The following is a 22466-nucleotide window of genomic DNA, read 5'->3' on the forward strand; positions in this document are numbered from 1 at the left end:
GTATCAAGGAGTTCACAGAGTGAATATTCTTGTGGATACTGGGCTGAGCTCAAAAGCTCTGTGGTGCTCTCTGTACCAGCCACCAAGCTCTCTGACAATGTAGAATATGCTGTGGTACAATGCAGATATGGTTTTTCAGTATTCTGGCAATCCACCTGCTTCCCTTTGGGCCAGTGCCATTCCATTTCTATACGTTATGCCCTTTAATGTCACACACTGTGCAAGGCTGACCTCTAGAATGTCAGGGAATATGTACCTAATAATAATAATTTATCTCCTCTTTAAGCAAATCCACTAGAAAGGCAGATACAGCTGAGACCTCTAATTCAGACTTGCCAAGAGATGGGGAGCTTAGATGGTAAGCTATCATCATCTGATGTTTTGACTTCTGTAATCATAAAGGTAAAAATTCCACCATCACAAAAAACATTAATTTTAATTGAAAAAAAGTATTCCAGTCCAGAAGAGCATCAATGGTTTCTTTAAAGTACCATTTATACATAATGTTTTGAGAAGCAGCTCACATATGTTCTACACAAAGTAGAAAAAAAGCGGGGGAAAGGGTCCTAATTTTTGTTAGGACAATGCTGGAAAATTCACAATACATCACTTAATAAGACATACTCTGTTGAACAAACGTATCTCCTTGTAGATATCTGCTGTATTATTTGGGCTTGACCAATAGAATAGTCAAGTAAGTGACACTTCACCTAAAATAATGACTAAATGGAAAAATGATTTATGGGCACAGGTTCTTAAACCCACGTCAAAGGTGGCAGGATCCTTATTATAACTTGAGTGTGTGTCCTCAGCAAGAATTAAGGTATGGCACTGTGCTCCCAGCTTCTTAAACTCTGACGGTTACAGCCAGACTAATTAGCCACTGTAGCCATAACTAGCACGAGTAACACAAACACTATTGCGCTCTCTCAGTGACGTTTTAACTTGCTAAGCCATCAAAAAACGTCAGTGCTCTCTGTCACATGCATAAATGCCATATCTGACCGACAACAGCTGCTTTCTCCCCCGACTACCGGGTATGTGCAATTTGTTACTATTTTTCAGCTTTAGCCACAAAGCTAATAACAACTTTAGCTAGCACTGTAAAAACAACATGTAGATGCATTACAGACTACTATTTATATAGCATGCACTACAACAATTCTGTGAAAACGTACCCAACTAAAACAAATGTATTTAAATTACTTACCTTCTCGGTATGCCTGACTTAGTGCCAAAGGTTGCATGTGGCTGAACAGTCTTCCAGAATCTGGCGGTCAATTGCGCTCTCCTTAAATTATGTTGTTGTCTTATTGGATAAGACTCTAGGTCTTATTATCCAATCATATTTAGTTGTTGTCTTTGAATATATTGCATCATTTCCGGTTGTGGTCAAACACAATTACAATGGTTTTAGTATTCTAATTTAGTCACTTTAAATCAATGCAAGAAAAATGAGTAGTCTCAGTATTGTTTATAATCAAGTAAATAGTACTTTATTTAATCATGTAAATAAGAGAAACATAAAAGGCTTGTGTAGCATTAACTAAATTCATTTGTGCAAATTCAAAAGCCTCCCAATTCCCATTTTTTCAGTGCAGGGCATTAATACAGCAGAACAGATCTGCGCTGCACACACAGATACTCGCTGTAATGACAGGATAAGAACCCTGAGTCTGGAATTATCATCTCTTCTTTTATTCATTGGTGGTCGTGTTGTTAAGTAAGTCACCAAAACGTACAACTTAAGCAAACTGATGCTGATGTTGCCAGATGTCAATTTGTCAACATGACAAAAGACACAAGGCAAGGCAAGGCAAGGCAAGTTTATTTGTATAGCACAATTCAACAACAAGGTGATTCAAAGTGCTTTACAGAGACATTAGAAACAAGAACAAATAAAAAGCATGATTTAAAATTGATTAAAACAAGCAAATAAACTAACTAACTAATTAACAAACAAACAAACAAACAAACAACAGTATATAAAATCAAAACAGATAAAATCAGAACAGTAGATAAAATCAGTAGTTAAATGTAAGTTTTGAAATTTAAGCTTAAAGTGTGGATTTGGTGCTTTATTCAAATGCAGCTGAGAACAGGTGAGTCTTCAACCTGGATTTAAATAAACTGAGTGTTTCAGCTGATCTGAGGCTTTCTGGGAGTTTGTTCCAGATATAAGGAGCATAAAAGCTGAATGCAGCTTCTCCGTGTCTGGTTCTGACTCTGGGAACTGATAAAAGACCGGATCCAGATGACCTGAGGGATCTGGATGGTTCATACTGGGTCAGGAGGTCATTGATGTATTTTGGTCCTAAACCATTCAAACCATTTCACAACTATCAATCACAGGCAAAACTCTGTGATTACAAAACTACTCAAAGAGCTGAAATGTTAATGTGAAATTATTTTGTTCTATGTTTATTGCTTCATTAATTCATAGATTGTGTAATAATGGCAGTTATTAGTAACTGGCTCTCTTGCATTGAACTCTTCAGACTGCGACGACGGCCTTGCCCATGTTTTCTCCCTGCAGCATCCCCATAAAAGCAGCCGGCATGTTATCAAAGCCTTTTGTGACGTGTTCCCGACACTGCAGTTTGCCCTGTGGATGCACAATACACAGATCACAAATACAATACATCACAACAGAAACACAGGTAACTGATGTTTACATCTTTACTTAAAGGAAAGGCTCACACTAACCTCTTTCACCCACGCTAACAGTCTCTTGAGGGTCTCAGGGTGCTTGTGCTCCCACCTACTTTGCAAGAATCCCTCCATCTTCAGCTCCTTAAAGATCATGGTGAAGTAGGGATACGGACCTAAAACACAGGTCGTTCAAGAGAAAAATTTAACCCATCTTTCACTCACAGAAACTACAGTTCATGTCTACAATAACCATCTGTGTGCCTCCACAGCACTTGTGGATCTTTAGCAGTGCAGCTTCTCCCTCTAGTGGAAAAAATACATGAATACAGAAGAAGTTGTTGGTGGTGTATTATATGCATTTTGTGTTCTTCACAGTGATATTTGTGGGCCTTTGGGTTCCAGGCCCGCTCCAGAAAGGTCACTGTTCCACTTCAGTCTAATGCCATCTACATACCTTTACACCTGTAATTCAAACGAATTCATACAGTTTGGTAATGAAAGCTTTGAACATCCCAGTTGTCCAGTAAGAATCAAGCTAAATGTTGACTGGGAACTGTAAGTGTGCCAGAGACAGTTTAAAAAGGGGTTTATTTTATATGTTTCTGTCATAGATTTGTGTGTATTTAATTTATTTGCTGAAATTGATTAAAATTATTTTAATGAGATTTTTTTTTAAATTGTCTAAAATATGTGATTATAAAATATTGTTATATAATATTTTATAATTATATATAATAAATATAATTATAATTTTTTAAAGGCTGTGTAAATGAGCTATACACCTTTCTGTAAAGTTTGTTTGAGGTACAGTGTAATGGTCACATGACCAGAATTTAGCTGAAGGCAGAACCGTTGCATCGTGGGTCAGAACTAGCATGGACACAGAGGAAGGACAGCCAAAAATGCAATCTGATTCTTGGACATTACCATGAGTGACTTTAAAAATGTCTGAGAGGGGGGCAGAGAGAAAACTTCCAAGGACATCAGTGATGTGTGGACATTGCTGTTGGACATCTGTCGTTCCAAGTACACTGACCCCACCTGAGCAGCTGATGGAGAGACCTGACTCACAAAGTGTGAGTAAAACTTCATATAAAACACCTTTAAGAAAATTATAACAATATGCTATATCATAAAAATGCCATTTAAACCACAGTCTGGGAGAAACTGTTGCAAAAGCTTCGGCTTTTTTAGTTTGAACCCTAAACGATGCACAGACAGCACGCCCTCATCCATTATTTATTCATTCAAGAGTTAAATTTAACATGAGCATCCAAAGTAAAGGCTGAGTAACAAATTGTAACAAGGTTCCTGAAGGGGACCAAGAGCTTCCATTACCTCAGGCATAAATCTATCAAGGACACAAACAAGGACTTCTGTTTTCTCTTCATTACATTGGAGGAAATTGTCTACCATCCAAGAACTTTTTCTATATCTGTAACTCAGAAATATCTTGGAGCTTAGAGAAGATATACAGCTGACTGTCATCTGCATAGCATAACACCCTAAAAGTGTTGAAAACGTGTTAAAGAGGGAGCAGAGATGATATAAACAATAAAGGTCGTATGTCACACATAGACCCGAGAGGTGGAAGAGGACATGAACTTCAAAGAAGCCACAAAAATACATCTTTTAGAAAGACGTGACAAGAACCACTCTGAAGCAGATCCAGATACATCCACCCAATATATCAGCCTGTCAAGCATGATGACGATGGTATGGTACAGTATGAAAGACAGAGGTGTCAGGTGCAGCATCAAAAAACGGAATAATAATAACCTCCAACACTATGCATCAAAATTTCATTGCAGATTTTAAAAATAGCTGTTTTAGTGGAAAAATCGCTACGGAAGCCAGGGCCATCAAGAATGGTGCATTTGTGGAAAAGAGCTGTAAGCTGTAATCTTAGGATTCGTCTGTAAATCCTTAGAAGACTGTGTTTATACCAGACTGGTGCCTCATGGGGTTTAAAGTAAGTTTCTTAACCTTGAATCAGTTATCTCCTGTGAATCCGTCTGTAAGTTTATTAATTAAATCTGATTGGTATTTGCAATAATGCAAAGTATTATTATTTTTCTGTCTGTGCACCAACCCTGGTTGTTCCATAGCAGGCACAAAACTTTCAGGAGTTATAGCAGTAACAAACCTGTCTGGGGTTGGCTGTCATTGTAGGTGGAGATACTTCCACACACAGCTATTCTTCCGAAGTTCTTCATCTGCTGCAGGACGACATCTGATGAAGGGCCTCCCACCTAAAACAAAGCAGCAGTGTCACTTAATGCATTGTAATGTGCTGTGAGGAATGCAGTGTGAATACAAGAGAAGAGTAGAGCAATGATTAAATATTAAATGCAAGCTTGAAACTGCACCACCACTGCTCACGTTTTCAAAGAAGCAGTCGTATCCTTCAGGTGAAGCCTTCCTCAGAGCCTCCTCCAGGGAACCCACAGTTTTGTAGTTGAAGACCTCATCAAATCCCAGCTCTTTGAGGTAAGCCACTTTGGCATCAGAGCCTGCCGAGCCCACCACCTTACAGCCCTTGATCTTGGCGATCTGTCCCACCACGGAGCCCACCGCTCCAGCTGCAGCGTTCACCAGCAGGGTCTCACCCTCCTTTAGACCCAACACGTCTTCTATCCCATAAACAGCCGTCAGCCTGCAGAGAGACAGAAACAGTGAATCCAGCTGTTGCCTCTTTGATTGCCAGATTAATTATATACACAAAGATCACTGCTTACAAACTCTGCTTCAGCTCATCAGCAAAACATCTGGAGTTAGCCACTTGTTGTCTATTAGCACGTTTAGCTGACCTCTTAAACACCTTACAAACACCTATAAATAAAGTCTTACACTAAGATGAATGTCTCAGATGGTTTAGTTTACATTTAAGATTCAGCTGATAAAACTTCACATCGATCTACCTGCTGGAAGAGTCAGAACATCCTGCCACGATTTATCGTCCAATAGAAAGTGACTATGATCTATGCAGGTTACTTAAATCTGTCTTACCCGGGCATCCCGATGGCACCCAGAGCCAGAGACAGGGACACATCTTTAGGCCACTCAGGCAGGATGGGAGTGAGGCCGGTCCCATCACTGAGCGTGTGGGTTCTCCACCCACTGTTACTCACAACGTGGCTTCCCACAGGAAACGCTGGATTTTTACTCTGGATCACTCTAAGGCAAGGCAAGGCAAGGCAAGTTTATTTGTATAGCACAATTCAACAACAAGGTGATTCAAAGTGCTTTACAGAGACATTAGAAACAAGAACAAATAAAAAGCATGATTTAAAATTGAATAAAACAAGCAAATAAACTAACTAACTAATTAACAAACAAACAAACAAACAAACAAACAAACAAACAAACAACAGTATATAAAATCAAAACAGATAAAATCAGAACAGTAGATAAAATCAGTAGTTAAATGTAAGTTTTGAAATTTAAGCTTAAAGTGTGGATTTGGTGCTTTATTCAAATGCAGCTGAGAACAGGTGAGTCTTCAACCTGGATTTAAATAAACTGAGTGTTTCAGCTGATCTGAGGCTTTCTGGGAGTTTGTTCCAGATATAAGGAGCATAAAAGCTGAATGCAGCTTCTCCGTGTCTGGTTCTGACTCTGGGAACTGATAAAAGACCGGATCCAGATGACCTGAGGGATCTGGATGGTTCATACTGGGTCAGGAGGTCATTGATGTATTTTGGTCCTAAACCATTCAGAGCTTTATAGACCAGCATCAGAACTTTAAAGTCTATCCTCTGACGGACAGGCAGCCAGTGTAAGGACCTCAGAGCTGGACTGATGTGGTCCACTTTTTTGGTCTTAGTGAGGACTCGAGCAGCAGAGTTCTGAATGAGCTGTAGTTGTCTGACTGATTTTTTAGGTAGACCTGTAAAGATGCTGTTACAGTAATCAAGCCTACTAAAGATGAATGCATGGACTAGTTTTTCCAGGTCCTGTTGAGACATCAGATCTTTTATCCTTGATATATTCTTGAGGTGATAGTAAGCTGACTTTGTTATTGTCTTAATGTGTTTTTCTAAGTTTAGGTCTGCATCCATCACTACACCCAAATTTCTCGCCTGGTTTGTGGTTTTTAGATGTATAGATTGAAGTTCTCTGGTGACCTGTAATCGTTTTTCTTTGGCGCCAAAGACTATTACCTCAGTTTTGTTTTTGTTTACCTGGAGAAAATTGTGGCACAACCAGTCACTGATTTCCTCAATGCATTTACCAAGAGCCTGTACAGGGCCTCGGTCTCCTGGTGACATTGTGATATATATTTGTGTGTCATCTGCATAGCTGTGATAGTTTATTTTGTTGTTGTTTATAATCTGTGCCAGTGGGAGCATGTAGATGTTAAACAGAAGGGGTCCCAAGATGGAACCTTGGGGAACTCCACATGTGATACTTGTCTGCTCAGATGTGAAGTTACCTATTGATACAAAGTATTTCCTGTTTTCTACGTATGTTTTGAACCAGTTTAGTACAGTTCCTGAAAGACCTGTCCAGTTCTCCAGTCGTTTGAGTAATATGTTGTGGTCAACTGTATCAAATGCTGCACTGAGATCCAGTAAAACTAGGACTGACATTTTTCCACTGTCTGTATTCAGACATATGTCATTAAACACTTTGGTCAGAGCGGTTTCAGTGCTGTGGTTCTGTCTAAAACCTGACTGGAAGGCATCGTAGCAATTATTCTGTTTTAAGAAGTAACTGAGCTGTTGAGAAACTGCTTTTTCAATGATCTTACTTAAAAACGGGAGATTTGAGATCGGCCTGTAGTTGTTCATTTGTGTCTTGTCAAGATTGTCCTTTTTCAGTATAGGTTTGATTACAGCAGTTTTTAGTGATTCTGGAAACACACCTGATAATAAAGAAAAGTTGACGATCTGTAACAGGTCTGACTCTAAAGTCTTTGAGACCTTTTTGAAAAAACTTGTTGGCAGGACATCTAAACAGCAGGAGGAGGAGTTCAGTTGACCTAAGATGTCCTCCAGGTCTTTGCTGTTAATAGGTTGAAACTGTTTCATGGTGTTTAAACAGTTTTTTGGTGGACACAGTACATATCCTGGATCTGCTGTTGATGTACCAATTGCTTGTCTAATTTTTTGGATTTTTTCAGTGAAGAATTTGGCAAAGTCATTGCAGGCCATGGTCGAATGAAGTTCAGCTGCCACTGACACAGGAGGGTTTGTTAGCCTGTCAACTGTAGAAAATAAGACCCGAGCATTATGGCTGTTTTTAGTGATGATGTCAGAGAAGTAGGACCTCCTTGCATTCCTCAGTTGTAAATTATAATTGTGAAGTTTCTCTTTATAGATGTCATAATGAACCTGGAGGTTTGTTTTTCTCCATCTGCGCTCAGCTTTCCTACACTCTCTTTTTTCATTTTTCACCAGTGTGGAGTTTCTCCATGGAGACTTCTTCCTTCCAGAGATAACCTTCACCTTAATGGGAGCAATAGTGTCCATTACATTTAACATGTTAGCATTGAAGCTATTGACGAGCTCATTGACTGACCCTCTGGACAGGTCAGGTGTTAATGGGAAGACCTGGTTAAAAATTGCACTACTGTGTTCAGTTATACACCGTTTTGTGATCACTGTTGTTGATATATTTGTGTGGGCTGAGATTTTACTTTCAAAGAAAACACAGTAATGATCAGACAGGCCCACATCAGACACAGTAACCTTTGAAATGCTCAGGCCTTTGGAGATCAGTAGGTCAAGAGTGTGTCCTCTATTATGTGTGGCCTCTGTTACATGCTGAGTCAGCCCAAAGTTGCCCAGAGTGTTACTCAGGTCTTTAGTCCCTTTGTCCTGAGGGTTGTCCACATGAATGTTAAAATCCCCAGCAATAATTACACAGTCAAAATCAACACAGATCACAGACAGCAGTTCACTGAGATCATTAAAAAAAGTCTGTGCAGTGTTTGGGAGGCCTGTAAACATTAAGAAACACAACTTTGGATGGGGCCTTCAGCTGTAAAGCCACATATTCAAAAGACTGAAAACTTCCAGGAGATAGCTGCTTACATTGAAATAATTCATTAAATAAGACAGCAACCCCTCCTCCTCTCCTGCTCGCCCTGACCTCACTGATAAAACTGTAGTTAGGAGGGGTCGTCTCGATGAGAGCAGCTCCACTGTTACTTTGGTCCAACCAAGTTTCAGTTAAAAACATAAAATCAAGGCTGTGCTCAGTGATTAAATTATTAATTAAAAATGTTTTCCCAGCTAGAGATCTAATGTTTAATAAAGCCAACTTAAGTGTTTTAGAGGTATTACTTGTCCCCTCGTGTTTGGGAGCAGTCTGTGGCACACAAGGTATGTTTACTATGTTTAAAGATCTTTTAGAGTGCAGCTCTCTGTGTTTTGACCAGGCCACATGTCTCCTGTCACCTAAAAGTACAGAAAATTTAAAACCTTCTAGTAAACAGGAAAACAACAACACAATATTAAAACAAAATAGTCTGTGCTGTCACTGGGATAACTCATTTTACTAACACAGCTGGCTGAAATTAAACTGTTCAACTGTGCTGTCTTTGTTTCAAGTTTTTTTTTGGTAACGAAGTCTTGAAGATACATGAGCGTCAGTGTGATGAATAATGTATGTAGAAGTAAAAACAGAGTTTACTTAAAGGTGTGTCTTTTTGATGTCTCAGTTTGTAAAATGAATCCTGGCCTGAATAACAATCTTACTGACAGTGAACAACTTACTGCTATTCACCCAGAATATTCGCTGGTGCTTTGATTTATTTAGATTCAGCTTCCACAGCCTTCTCCTTGTGATTAAAGGGTGGCTGTAGCTTGGGTGGTAGAGCAGGTCACCTACTAACTGGAAGGTTGGTGGTTTGATCCCAGTCTGCTCCAGTCTGCATGTCAAATATCCTTGAGCGAGATACTAAACTCATGTTTCATCAGAGTGTGAAAGTTAGATAGGAAGCACTTAGAAAAAGAGTTCTTGTGTGAATGGGTCTGAATGTATAAGTTGTGTAAAGCGCATAGAGTGCTCAGATAGAGTAGAAAAGCGCTATATAAAGACCAGTCCATTTATCATTCTTCCTTTTACATCACTGTGGTTAAACCCTCTTGATCTTGTTTGCTGAGTGTGATCTTTGTGCTTTTTTATATTAATCCCCACCTTTCAATTTAATCTGCTCCCCGAGCATAGCAGTGGGAATCAAAGATATACGGACTGCGTTCTGTGTCAGCACATCATGCAAGTTTTCTGTGTGCAGGTGTGTTTGTGTTTCTTACTTGGCCACCTGACCTCCGATCATCACATCTCCCTCCTTCATGTGGGTTTTGCTGAACGACCTGTTGAGACCAGCGGTGTGTTACAATATGCATTTATATCAGGAGCATTAAAGTAATTCAGTAATGAGTGACGCTGCTCTCTGATCACCTCATGTACGGGTCGACACTGAGAAACACAGCTTCCAACAGCACCTCTGCAAACAAAACTAAACTCATTTAAAGTGCTCGATGCTTAATGTTTGACAAAAACTGAAGAAGGTGCTCTCCTGTAGAGAGAAAGAAGAAAGACGTACCTCCATCTTTGGGCTCAGGGAGCTCCTCCACCTTCAGCCCAAAGTCACTTTTCTTTGGGAAGCCGTCAAAGTGCTGAGTCATTACCCATGACTTAGCTTTCACCATGATTCTTCTTTTTTATGGCCGCTGTAAAGAAATATTGCCCGTCACTGTTATCAACAGACATGAAAGTGCTGAGTCATCCAGCGCTGTGCAAAATAGAGCTGAATAAAACCTGAAGTGTGACGTTCACTCTGTGACGTTTAGCTGTGGTGAGCATCAAACAGCACAAATCATTTTAATTTTTCATGACATCATCGGTTAACTATAAAGTGTAACAATGACAGCGTAGGCTGCCCTTAGGCTCAGTTTCCAAGCTGTGATTAAAAGAACAATTCCAACGAAATGCAGAAATCCTCATCGTGCTCAAACACACACACATTTACATATTTACACACAAGTCATTTGAGTGATCAGAGTAAAACTATTACTATAAAAGTACTGGCTTACATACAAGTATTCACATAGAATCAAGTTCAGTGATTCTGTTTTTCAGACTTTATGAGAATATCAGTGAACCTCTAAACACATTGAAACACAATACTGTCATGGTCTGGGTGGGTGCCAGTGTTTCTCCCTCCGAGCCGGCATCTCCACCCCTGGGAGGAGCCACTGTGTTCTGCTTATTGCTCGCACCTGTGGGTAACTAAGCCAAGGACTCATAAGGCTGGATTGTCGGCTAACCCTAGTTAGTGCAGGCCACCGCTGTGATTTTGTACACGACTTGCAAACTATCTTGTCTCATTCTGTATCTCTCTTTCATAGCCATGCACCAAGTTGCCAGACACGAATCTCCTCTGTAGAACACCCATCTGGACCTCCTGACAGTCTCACGGGTTTCTCGCCCCATGCACCTGCCTGCCTCCCTGCCTCAACGCCAGGGATTTCAGATTTCGGACCACTCACCCAGACCACTCACCCCTCCACGCCACTACTGACCACCCACAGCAAGTAAGCAGTGCAAAGGAAAATTCAGAACAAACAGCTTGCCCGAACCATACCTGAATGTCTGTACTCTAATTTCAGTGACTCTGACCCTTTCCCCGGACCCAGCCAACCAGTTTGACTCTCCCTTCAGCCCAATCCTCGGAACAGCAGTTTCACTGACGAGCGACCAGATTGTTTACTTAGCTCAGGCTGCATAAACCCCTTAGGTTTAGGTGTTGCTTCTAGTACTTGTTAAACTCACGTTTCAGTTTTCTGACTGTGTGCACTTGCTGAGAAAATAAACGTTGTCACTGAAACTTTCTATGTGCTGTTCTGCGCCAAGCATTTGAGTCCTTTCTCTTTCGAGGCGACCTCGCCCGTGACAAATACAATCTAACTGTTCATACACAACTACCACTGTAGTGGAGTATCTCATATTTTATGGTCAGTAGCAAGATAACACTTTATGCAAAGGCTTTAAAGGGATAACACCGACCCCCTGCTGATGTTTGCTGCTCAGCCTCAGAGTTACCTCCTCCAGTAAAATCACACTTGATGCAGTTCAGAAACAAACAGCTCTCTCTCCTCTGTGTGACTTACCGCTCGCCTTTCTTCACAGAGAAATGCTGGAAGCTGTGGAGTGGGTGGAAGTGAGGAGAGGCAGGAATGTGAACAGTTATGAGGAGAAAGGGCGGGACACAAGCTTTTATTGCTGGATATGATTGGCTGAAAATATTGTACACTATCTAACAGCACCTGGCCAACAAAGATAAAGACATGTGCTTTAATATGCTGTATAGTTTGTTACCCAGCCGGGTAAGAAAGGCGAAACATTTGTTGATTTACTTTGGATAATAACACGTTGAACTTTGAAAAATGTCTATCTTTGATTTTTGAGATTAAATACTTCAGTTAGAAAAAGGCAAGCTTGTAATCAAACCTCAAGATATTTCATGTAAAGTTTTAATATCTGTAGATAAAAGTTTTCTAAATGTAAATTTGTTTTGTTACCCATGTTGAATATGTGAAACCCATGTTAGCGTGGCCTTATTTTGCATCTCGTAATGCCTGCAAAGAGATGATGGTGTCCTAATGAAGCTTTGCATGACTTCCAGGAGTAGTAAATCCATTTTTTATACTGTCATCATATAAAGAAAATACACCCTTGTTCAGGTTTCATGCATTAGCACATAATAAAAAATCATTAGATTGTTATAAGGTCATTACTTACATACAGACTTGAATAAGCAACAACACATATCAAGCCATTTCATTATTTAATTAACAACAACTATAATAAAAGACTAAGTACATCCTTTCTGCTTCCGTAGGAATAATAAGAGTAAGCAGCAGCCATGTGCTGCTAATCAAATGTACTGTTTGATATAACACATGAATGCACACATAGCCCAGATAAGTGTATTACTAAGGAAGTGCAGCACAGCCAGGCTTTCTTTGCCTTATCAGGCTCAAAGGGGGCGCTGAATGTGCCATATGACATTTCTACCACACAAAATGATCCCCGTGAGTGACACCGACTGTGACATTATTACATAATAATGACAAAATAGTGATTAAAAATTTATAAAGAACATAAAAAATTACAAATAAAATGTAAAACTATACCAAGTAAAACAACCAATGCTTTAGAAAATAATTAGAGTGAATTTACATGTAAATCTTAATTAAGCTTTATCAAACACACATCTGTGGCAATTTTGATATGGATCTCTTGATTTGTGAACATTTTAGTTATATCAGCTTTACTTTTGAATTACTGTTCTTATATTGAACCTGCAACCTAAAGGGAACCTGTAGAATCAGAGTAAAAGTATATAGCTATAATTTAACAGGTGACATCAGGATCATGTGTTCATGAACACCACAAATAAACATTTAATAAATATTTAGCTTCAGTTTTTTTGCACAGCATTGGATGACTCACCACTTTCATATCTGTTACTATGAGGTTGATAACAGTGAAAGGCAACATTTATTTACAGCTGTCATAAAAACAAATCATCATGACTCAAGGAAAGTCGTGGGTCATGACTCAGCACTTTGACAACTTCTCAAAGAAAAGCAACTTTGGGCTGAAGGTGGAGGAGCTCCCTGAGCCCAAAGATGGAGGTAAGATGAGTGTGTATTTTCTCTTTACTTAAGGCTTTAATAGGAATGCACTCTCTTCAGTTTTTGTCGAAAACGAAACCCAGAGCACTTCAAATGTTTTTATTTTTGCAGACGTGCTGCTGGAAGCAGTATTCAGTGTCGACCCATACATGAGTTGAGAAGAGAAAACTTATACTGAATTATTTTCATAATAATTAACACTCCTGATAAAACTACATTGAAACATATTAAGAATCATCTATAACATACTGCTGGTCTCAACAGGCCGTTCAGTCAAATCTACATGAAGGAAATAGATTTGATGATTGGAAGTCAAGTCAACAACACACCAACACACACAAACGCCTTTTATTTGTTGTCATGTGAGTCTGTTGTGTACTGAAACATGGCATGGTTTTCATCTGCTGTTAATTAGAAAGCATTTGCTTCATTTTACAGTAAAAAACAAAACGGCGTAGAGGTATGAAAGAGGAACTCTGTCATGCTGATTTAAATTATGATGACTTTGCTATTACTGTTATAAAGCCTCGAGCTGATCATTAGCCAAATCAGGCCCTGCCAAATACTCGAGTGAAGTGAGATCACCTTTCATGTGCTGAAACCTGAAGTGCCTTCACGCTGATAACACAGAGAGTCTTTGAGTGTGCACATTTTTCACTACCAGTTTCCTTCTCATCCTCATTCTACAGATGTCAATAAAGCCGCAGTGAGCAAGAATAAACAGAGTAAGACTTTCCTTGGCTCAACATCTCAAACAGTTCAGCAAATATCAGGAAAAACAAAGTTTCTATGCAGTTTGGATCTGGTAGCTGTTAGGTATTTTAGTACCATGGTAGCATTTACTGGATATTGTTTTATAGTGACATTATACAGGAAAACTCTGTCATTCAATAAGGCCCCTTTGTTTTAGTTATTTTTCTCTTTGACCCAAGAATTGATGTGTGAGAATCACAGGCTGGTACAAGGTTGAAATACCACAGAGATCACTCCCTCAGCTACATTAGTTTCTTAATCTTTTAGACGCCTGTTGAAGGCCAAATGGTTTGTTTCAGATTTCACTAATGTAAGAACTCTTCGTTTTGTGCCTTGAAAATATGTCGCTGAGATAATCACAATTGTAGCTGAACTAATAAACTACACAAAGGATGCTTCTTCACCCAAGGGCAGGAAGACGCTGCCTTATCTTGGTCTGTACTGGTTTAAACTGATAAATCTGCTGTCTCATGAATTTTACCCTCTATATAAACTGTTGTACTTGTGAATAAAGTTGAGTCACTTTGGGAAGACAATCTGAAGCAGTCTCTGTTTTCTTGTTCTCCCAAGCTGCTCCCGAGCTCGTACTAACACGCTGAATGGCATGCTTGAATATTACTTGAGAATATATTTGACTGTGTTACAGACTAAGGGACATTCTCTGCTGATAGGTGAAGGTACATTCTCTGCTGATAGACGTCCACGCCTCGAAGGAAGTCGATCCACGGATTAGGCCTTGGAAACCGTTTCCTTCAGTAGCCATAGCCTGGATGGGGTTTTCCTGTACTTTTCAGGGAGCCTAAAAAAACAATAAGAATTTAAAAAAAAAAAAAAAAGACCTATCGAGTCAAAAAGAAATCAACAATATTTCACTTGTGGGGGAGAATCCAGAAGCGAAGAGTAGAGCAGCTGAAGGCGTTAGACCTCATGGCAGCCAAAATGGGGAAGGGTCGGTGAGACTGTGAGAAGAAGAAGACCTGGGAGTATGAATGACATACAGCAGTACAGAAAGGTACTATGGAGCTTGAATTAACTGGAAAACAACGAAGCTGCTAAAAGACAGGTGTGATTAACAAATTGAAGAAGTTCTGGTGATGATGGGAGCAGCAGAGCTCTGGACCAACTGAAGTTCCTGTATGGACTTGTGAAGAAGGATGTAACCAAGCTGTGAGCAAGGATGGCAGTGCTGTTAGGTGAGAGAGATGGATGTGGACAGCAGTGGCCACTCGCATAGGGTACATGTTAAGGCTCTACATAGATTCACCAGAGAAGCATAAATCAGAGTTCAGAAAAACTAGCTGGAAAATGCTGGAAAACTTGTGGGTGAACGCTCTGATTTTGAGCAGTTCTCCTCTGCTTTATGTAATCAGCCAAAAAACCCAGTGGACTAACAAAAACAAAGGAAGAGGCTGCCATCCCATCATGCATCTTCATATTCTGGTCTCACAGTTGTTGATGATTGAACGTAAAGTTAATTCAGATAAGCGCTCAGATTTTTTTCAGTATGGCTGTTCAGTAACAGGACATGCTTCTTGGAGTTATGAATTTCACCTGATGACCTTCTTTAGTAACACTTGCCAAACTTTGTCTTTACGCTAGATTTATACTTGCCATTGGTGAGCAAGCAGCCATGATGGTTGGTTTACCATCTGTAGAATGTGGCTGTTTAAACCCACAAAAGGGATGAAACCTCAGAATCAGCAACTGATCACAAATAAAATAAAGCTAATGCTGCTGGCAGTTGCAAATGATTATGCAAGTCCCCGTCTGTCAAATCCCAGGTGGGGATGTTGAACCCTTGAGTGGAACCTGAAACTAGTGATTGAGCCCCTAAAGTCATCAGCTCGATGGAGCTGTTTTTCCATGAACTTCTACACAACCTGTAGGCTATTTCTACAGCAACAGAGGAAATTTCACTGCTGAACTTGTTGCACAGGTGACATCCTATCACTGAGCTCCTGAGAGCGACTCATTCCTTCACAAATGTTTGTAGAAGCAGTCTGCAAGCCTATGTGCTCGATTTTATACCCCTGTGGCCATGAAAGTGATTGGAACCCCGAAATTCAATGATTTAAATGTGTGAGTGTCTCACCAGTACCGTGAACAACAGATTCTTGTGTATTAACATATTTTCCACTAGAGGGAGATGTTGCACTGCTGGAGATCTCTACGCGCTGCGGAGGTGCACAGTTATTTTAGACATGAATCTGATGTGAATAAAATAATTATATCTGCTGCTTTTAAGGACCTGCCTGGTCGAGGGGGTTGAAGTGCTCCAGATATAAGAGCGCAAACACTGTTAACATTTTCTACGAGTTTCAGCCTTTTATCAGAAAGCTGTGGTGAGGGTCAGCTCCATGGTTACACAGGCTGCTGACGGTCTCTGTCAGTGGATGACTCCAGGAGAGTCTGTGTTCCTACACCTCGTTTCTATGAGTCCTGGTCTCATAAGAGTGTATGAGTGTGTGTGTGTGAAACTGGCTGAATGACCTGCAGAAAGCGCTTGGAGTTCTCGGCTGAGTAGAAAGGCGGTATAAAAAAAAATCAATGTATTTACGGTTCAGCTCATTAAAAATTTTTATTGTGTAAACCAAATGCAGAGACTTCCGCTTCGACTGCTGATGGCTAACTTTACGCAGAGTGTTTAAAAGCGTGGGGCGTGTGCTGACCGCAGGTCATTTCCAAACTTGGAGGTTTGTTGTTGTGTCTTGGAAACATTCGTCAACAGTAATCATGGTTCGTCAAGTGAAGAATCTGGTAAGTGTGTCTTGTTTGCTCTTCTTTTTGTGCCTCTGTCCGTTTGTAACACATTAATGGATGTTTTTCGCACTATGGTTTTATAGCGGAGCAGCTGTGCCACAAGCGTAAAAACAGTTTTGGGTATGTACGTAGATTTTTAGAGAAACGCACCTTAAACAAGCTTTCCAAAGCTAATTGTAGTTATGGGTTGATTGTATTGCATTTGTGTGGAAATAAACGTCATTTCAAATGAGTTCATAGCCTCAAACGACCACCACATCTGAAATTTTCATTTTGTGAAAGGGGAAACTGAGCGTGGAAACATTTAGACTTGAGGAACAGTGGAGAAACCTCAAGAAGATCAGCATCAACATCAATTTCTGTGACGAAGAGAAAAAAAATGCACCATGAAGACGCAGAAAACTACTTTTGGGGGTAAAATGAGCTCGTACTGATCTGCGTAAATTTTAAGCAAACACTTACATGCAGTCTCTAAAGGCTTTTTTGAGCATGGGGAACCTCTGGTATATCCCGTTAGGTTTGGTGTAAATCTTAACGAGCAGTGTAGACGTGTCATACTAAAGCTCAAGTTAGGCAAACTGAAAGCGAAATCTTTCTGGAGGAAGCGTTGGGCTGAAATCCTCTGTGCGTAAATACAGCCGCAGGCAGCGATCAGTGAAAAGTGGACAACAACGCTGTAACAATCTGTATTTTAATGTGAAACACTGACCTCTATTTTTTGTTGTCAGGTTAATTATAAGATTCAAATCTATTTCAAACTATGTTGTTGGTTTTTGATTTCTCTCCAGGTAGAGTTCAATAACATCCTGAAGGAAGCTGGAAACAAGCTGGTGGTGGTGGACTTCACAGCCACTTGGTGTGGCCCCTGCCAAAGGATTGCCCCAGTGTATGAGGTACATGCTGTCAAAACTAAAACGACTCCGAACTCTTGCATCTGCATGTCGATCTGTGCTTCCACAATTGATGAGAATCTCTTTATTTCTGTCCCTCACACATTACAATAACCTGTATATTGGGATGGCTCATGAGCCAGAGGAGACACTATGGTACTGATGCTCTAGTCCCAGAGTCGACTGTCCCCACTCTTAGCATCATTTTGACCCCTTTGCGCCAATAACCTCAGCAATGCTAAAGATGGCATTTCTTCAATAAGTTACGTTGTGAATTTTTTTTCAACTATAAGTTAGATTTGACACATTAAGAAATTACTATTAAGATGAAAAACAACCCACAACTTTTATGGCACAAGAGAACAAATTCAGACTTTTATTTTAGATGTTTCCCCTTTTGATCCTTCATAAGTGTGACGTGGCAGCAGATGAACTGCACAAGTTTGCATGTTGACTCACTGATCTTCTCTCCTGCAGAAAATGGCTGCGGCGCCTGAAAATGCCAACGTGATTTTCCTGAAGGTGGACGTGAATGCTGCCCATGTAAGTCTGAGTTTGACTTAATTCCTGATGAGCCCGCAGAAGCAGTTGGATTACTTCAGCTGCTGCCAGGCCTGTGCTAGCGCAGAGATCCTCGACATGTCTGTACAGTTGTAAAAATTGCTGTCAAACATGTTTGTGGTTTTTGCAGCATTTTATGGAACATCACACGACAAATGAGAGTGCAGGAAGAATCAAATAAATTGCATAAAGATTAATTCCTGTGCTGTGGGAAAGAGGCAACACTGAAGTGTTGGAGAGTATGATCTTGGGTAGCTGAAGAAGCCCGTCTTAGTCACGCTATGCTTAATGGCTTCTTCTTAATTGGCCTCTCGCCACATCTACAGCTACAGTTGGTCATAACCATCTGTAGACAAGAGAGATCTTGATGACCCAGTGAGCTCATCTGATGTATTTGCTTCTCTTTCAGGATGTGTCCTCATCCTGTGGAATCAGATCCATGCCCACGTTCCAGTTTTACAAGAATGGCCAAAAGGTAAGTCAAAATGCTACGTGTACCTGTCAGCTTGGTGCAGATGTTTGGCGTGTAATAGATTTTTGGACACATTGAGCCTCGTGCTCAAAATTGTTTTCAAGTGACACATAGAAGTGATCTTTAATATAGTGTTTGGCATTCACCTGCCGGAGAAAGGCCTCAAATCTTATGTTGCTTGAAGGATTCCTTCCTAATCTTGCACAGTAATGCTCTAAAGGCACGTCATACATGAGTCACTTAATATTTTCTAACGACAACAAAGCAATGAACCTTTCTGACAAATAGAGGCGAGCTCGCGACATTAAACACCAGCTTGAGGAGGCGCCTGTGATCGAAGCCAGACCTTCACTCAGTGGTCTCAGGATTAAACAAATTGAGTTAAATATCTCTCATAAATAAGGGTTTAGGTTGTGTGAAGCTTATTGTCTCCTATTTTACATTTTATCTAAGATAAATGGAAAATTATGTTTAGTTTTGGGGCTTTTTATGACATTTTTAACCCTCTATCCTTGTCTTTCAGCTCCACGAGTTCTCCGGAGCTGATGAAGCTACACTACTTAAAAAAGTAAAAGAGCTGAGATAAGAAGTCCAGTCAACACACGGCCATGTTGCAAAAAATAAAAATGCCTCACATTACGATCTGTACATGATTCATGAGAATGAAGTCTATCTTTCACAGGCAATAATATATCTACATATCCTTTAATATTGACATAGCTTTCCTGTCTTAACAAAATATGATGCTGATAACTTTTAACTTTGTTTTTCTGAAAGTTTGACTTTGATCCCAAACTGCTTTGTATGTTTTGTGTTCAACAAAGTACATACAATAAATGGATTACATCAAATCAAGAGACTTGATGGTATTTTATGCATCAATAAAAATGGGAGAGTAGTTTACACATGTGCAATGGGCCATCACAGCAGCAGCTTTGACGCGTTGTACAAGTACAGCTTCATTTCACAAAAAGTCCTCAGAGCTGAAAAACACATTTAAGTTCTGTTTAAAAACTGCAACCAAAACGATTGTACACAAACTTCAAGCGTCACAATCTCTTTTCATCTCATGTCAAATGCTTTGACTGAATTTTTACAATAATTTCTTTAAACATAGCACCTCATTTTGCATGTGCATTTGTATACATGCATGTTAGCATGCGAATCAACCCTAAATGGACTGGAGCTGAGACTGATGATTATACTGCATACATGATTTCCACAGCCCTGTCATAGATTGGTGACCTGTCGAGGGAGCACAGCAGCTGAGATTGGCTGAATAACGGCCACCACCAATGAAAACATTTCCAGAGCAGTTACTGTGGAAAACATCTGCACAGAACTTCATGACAATCCAGCTGATCAGCCTTACTCTTACTCATTAAATTTATCTTTCAGTCTTTTTCACCAGCGCACCATGGAGCAGTGTGAAAACCAGCAAACAACCGGATGCCACGTAGCATTTTGCAGCAAAGGTTTGGGCAATTTGCATAGGAAGTTGGGCAACATCTGAGAACTGCAAGTGAGAAGTTCTTGTGTTAGACCCTCCTACAGCCACCGAACTCACTTATTCCCACTTTACACCAACAGGTTGTTGTTACTGTGCTTTCGAACACCAGCATTTATGTCTTTTTTCAAATGCATGAACCGGTTTTTGATTAGGTACTGGTACAATGCCAATGAAACCAGTGGTTAAAACCGGCTTTTGTTTTGTGTCAGTGAGCCTTTGTTTGAACACAAGTGAAGAAGAGGACACACACAGACACACCTGCACACACACAATAAATATCAAATTAAGATTTGAGAAATGCTTTGTGTAACACACAGATAGTCTCTACTCTAAGTGTGTCTTACACAATCAGACGTGCAGCTATACAGTGATGAAGATACTCAACAGAAATGCAGTGAAATAGGAAAACATGAGTCTTGAGAACAAGGTCTGCAGCAGCTTTGGGCCATTTAACCTCACACACACAAACAAAGTCAGCACAAACACATCAGGACAGCAACAGTGTGTGCAGGGAGGCAGGAAAGAGCACAAACACAACCTCTGTTCAGGGAAACTTTGCCTGGATCCAGCCTAAGATTTTAATATCTCATATGTAAAACATCTGAACGGTCATTTGAGTTTCAGACTGCACACAGGGACTCAGTGTGGAGCCCAATCCGTGTTTTGACTTCTGCATAAGTATCTGTACTTGTGTACAGATAAGAACGAGTCCAACATGCACCAGACAGACAGATAAACACGTATTTGTCCATTTGGTAATAATTTAAAGAGCAGCTCTGAAGTCCTCTGTGTTAGTCTGATAAATGCAACATCTCATCTTATTATAAAATAAATGTGATCAACAGGAACCTGATTTCAGGCTGATATAATTGTCTTCATGTTTTTCTTTCAAATGTGACCTTTCTATTGATTTTTAACCCTTTTAACCCTTTTCTTTATTTTATGTATAGCAGTAAACTATTTTTAGAATGACTCGCATAAAACTGGTGGGAGTCAGAATAAAGAGTAAAGAATCAGGTTCTTAAACCCTGAATAAAACTACTAAAGTCTTGCATAGCTGATTTTTTAAATACCAGATGTTTTAACATATAACAAATATTTTAACAAAATGTCTTAAAATAATATCGTTTGGAGTATTTTTGCCTAGTTAACAAAACAATGAGATAAATGCACCTCAGGCTGTTACTCAGGTATGTGAAACTGCTGTGTCATTGGAAGTTGTTTTTCTTGTTTAATGGTGAGGTTGTTCCTGGATCCAGTCTACAGAAAGTATTCACACAGTTCATGATACAGAGAAAAATAAGAGTTGGTGGAACTTCCTTTTACGTTGACTACCTGAAACACACAGGTATCAATTCACCCAAAATCTTAGTAAGTAAGTATAGCGAGATCTTTCTTCCACTGCTCTGTGCTGGTTTTTATACCCCAAATTTTGTCGTCTGCTTTTACCCCGAGGTTTAAAAGGCCTGTGTGCTTCATTTTTCTTGTCCTTGTGTAACTTGGATTTTGAACAGCAAGTTAATATAGATTATTGCTACTTGAAACCAGAATCAGAAGATGGAGAACAATCAATCCTTTTGACATCATTTAACTATTCAGTGACTTACAGTACAAGTTACTTGCAGCTCTGGTTTGCATCACTGATATGTTTCAGAGATATAGCATTAAAACATATCCTTATCTGTACCGTATGTGGTAATGCTTCTCGGCTCTAAGATGCAGGTCACTCCTGATACAACTCAAAAACCAGCACATTTCACCAAACTCAGACTGCAGATTAAGAGCAGCTGAGTGGGTGACTTCTTGTCACGGCAAGTGTTGTGAAACTGATTAAGGAACTCAATAATGATGCAAAGAGTTTTGAGGGTGTGTTTGTCTTCCTGTTGTAAAAGGGATTTTTGAGAATGTAGACAAGCTGCTGCACAAGAGTTTATTTTCCTCATGTTGGCAGGTGGGGAAAGTGGAGCTCCCACCAGGGTGTAGCTGTCGTCACACTGAAACATCAGAGGATGCCTGGTGTTCACGTTGAGTTCAAGCACCTTACTGATGCGGCCACTGACCACTGACAAAGCAGAAAAACCACAGGGATGTGACATAAGATGTGTTTGATGCACACGCCTCCTTTGAGCGACTATGGGCCAAGCAGCTGCACAATGGCACAGACGTGACATGCAAATCTGCAGGTTAGGCACCCGTTGCTTGCTCAGTTTGCACTT

At 40.0% G+C, this 22466-nt stretch overlaps 2 protein-coding genes across 2 annotated transcripts; one reads left to right on the forward strand and one right to left on the reverse strand.

The window, feature by feature from the left end:
• Positions 1-1470: 1470 nt before the first annotated feature.
• On the reverse strand, positions 1471-11843 carry LOC147335579 (prostaglandin reductase 1-like). Its single transcript, XM_086279871.1, has 9 exons — positions 11775-11843; positions 10208-10334; positions 10063-10108; positions 9915-9974; positions 5662-5829; positions 5035-5308; positions 4799-4904; positions 2707-2825; positions 1471-2605 (listed from the first exon to the last, which is right to left on the reverse strand). The coding sequence occupies exons 2-9, from the start codon at positions 10311-10313 to the stop codon at positions 2495-2497; spliced, it is 990 nt and encodes a 329-aa protein (XP_086135997.1). The 5' UTR covers positions 10314-10334; positions 11775-11843; the 3' UTR covers positions 1471-2494.
• A 4752-nt stretch (positions 11844-16595) lies between these two features.
• LOC147335580 (thioredoxin-like) lies at positions 16596-19591 on the forward strand. Its single transcript, XM_086279887.1, has 5 exons — positions 16596-16814; positions 17606-17710; positions 18185-18250; positions 18678-18743; positions 19264-19591. The coding sequence occupies exons 1-5, from the start codon at positions 16791-16793 to the stop codon at positions 19324-19326; spliced, it is 324 nt and encodes a 107-aa protein (XP_086136013.1). The 5' UTR covers positions 16596-16790; the 3' UTR covers positions 19327-19591.
• Positions 19592-22466: the final 2875 nt, after the last annotated feature.

This window comes from Aulonocara sp. 'chitande type north' Nkhata Bay, linkage group LG3 (assembly GCF_057382095.1).
Source record: "Aulonocara sp. 'chitande type north' Nkhata Bay isolate Kocher_YH1m ecotype deep benthic linkage group LG3, A_spYH_male_GT1.1, whole genome shotgun sequence".
Taxonomy (NCBI): Eukaryota; Metazoa; Chordata; class Actinopteri; order Cichliformes; family Cichlidae; genus Aulonocara; species Aulonocara sp. 'chitande type north' Nkhata Bay.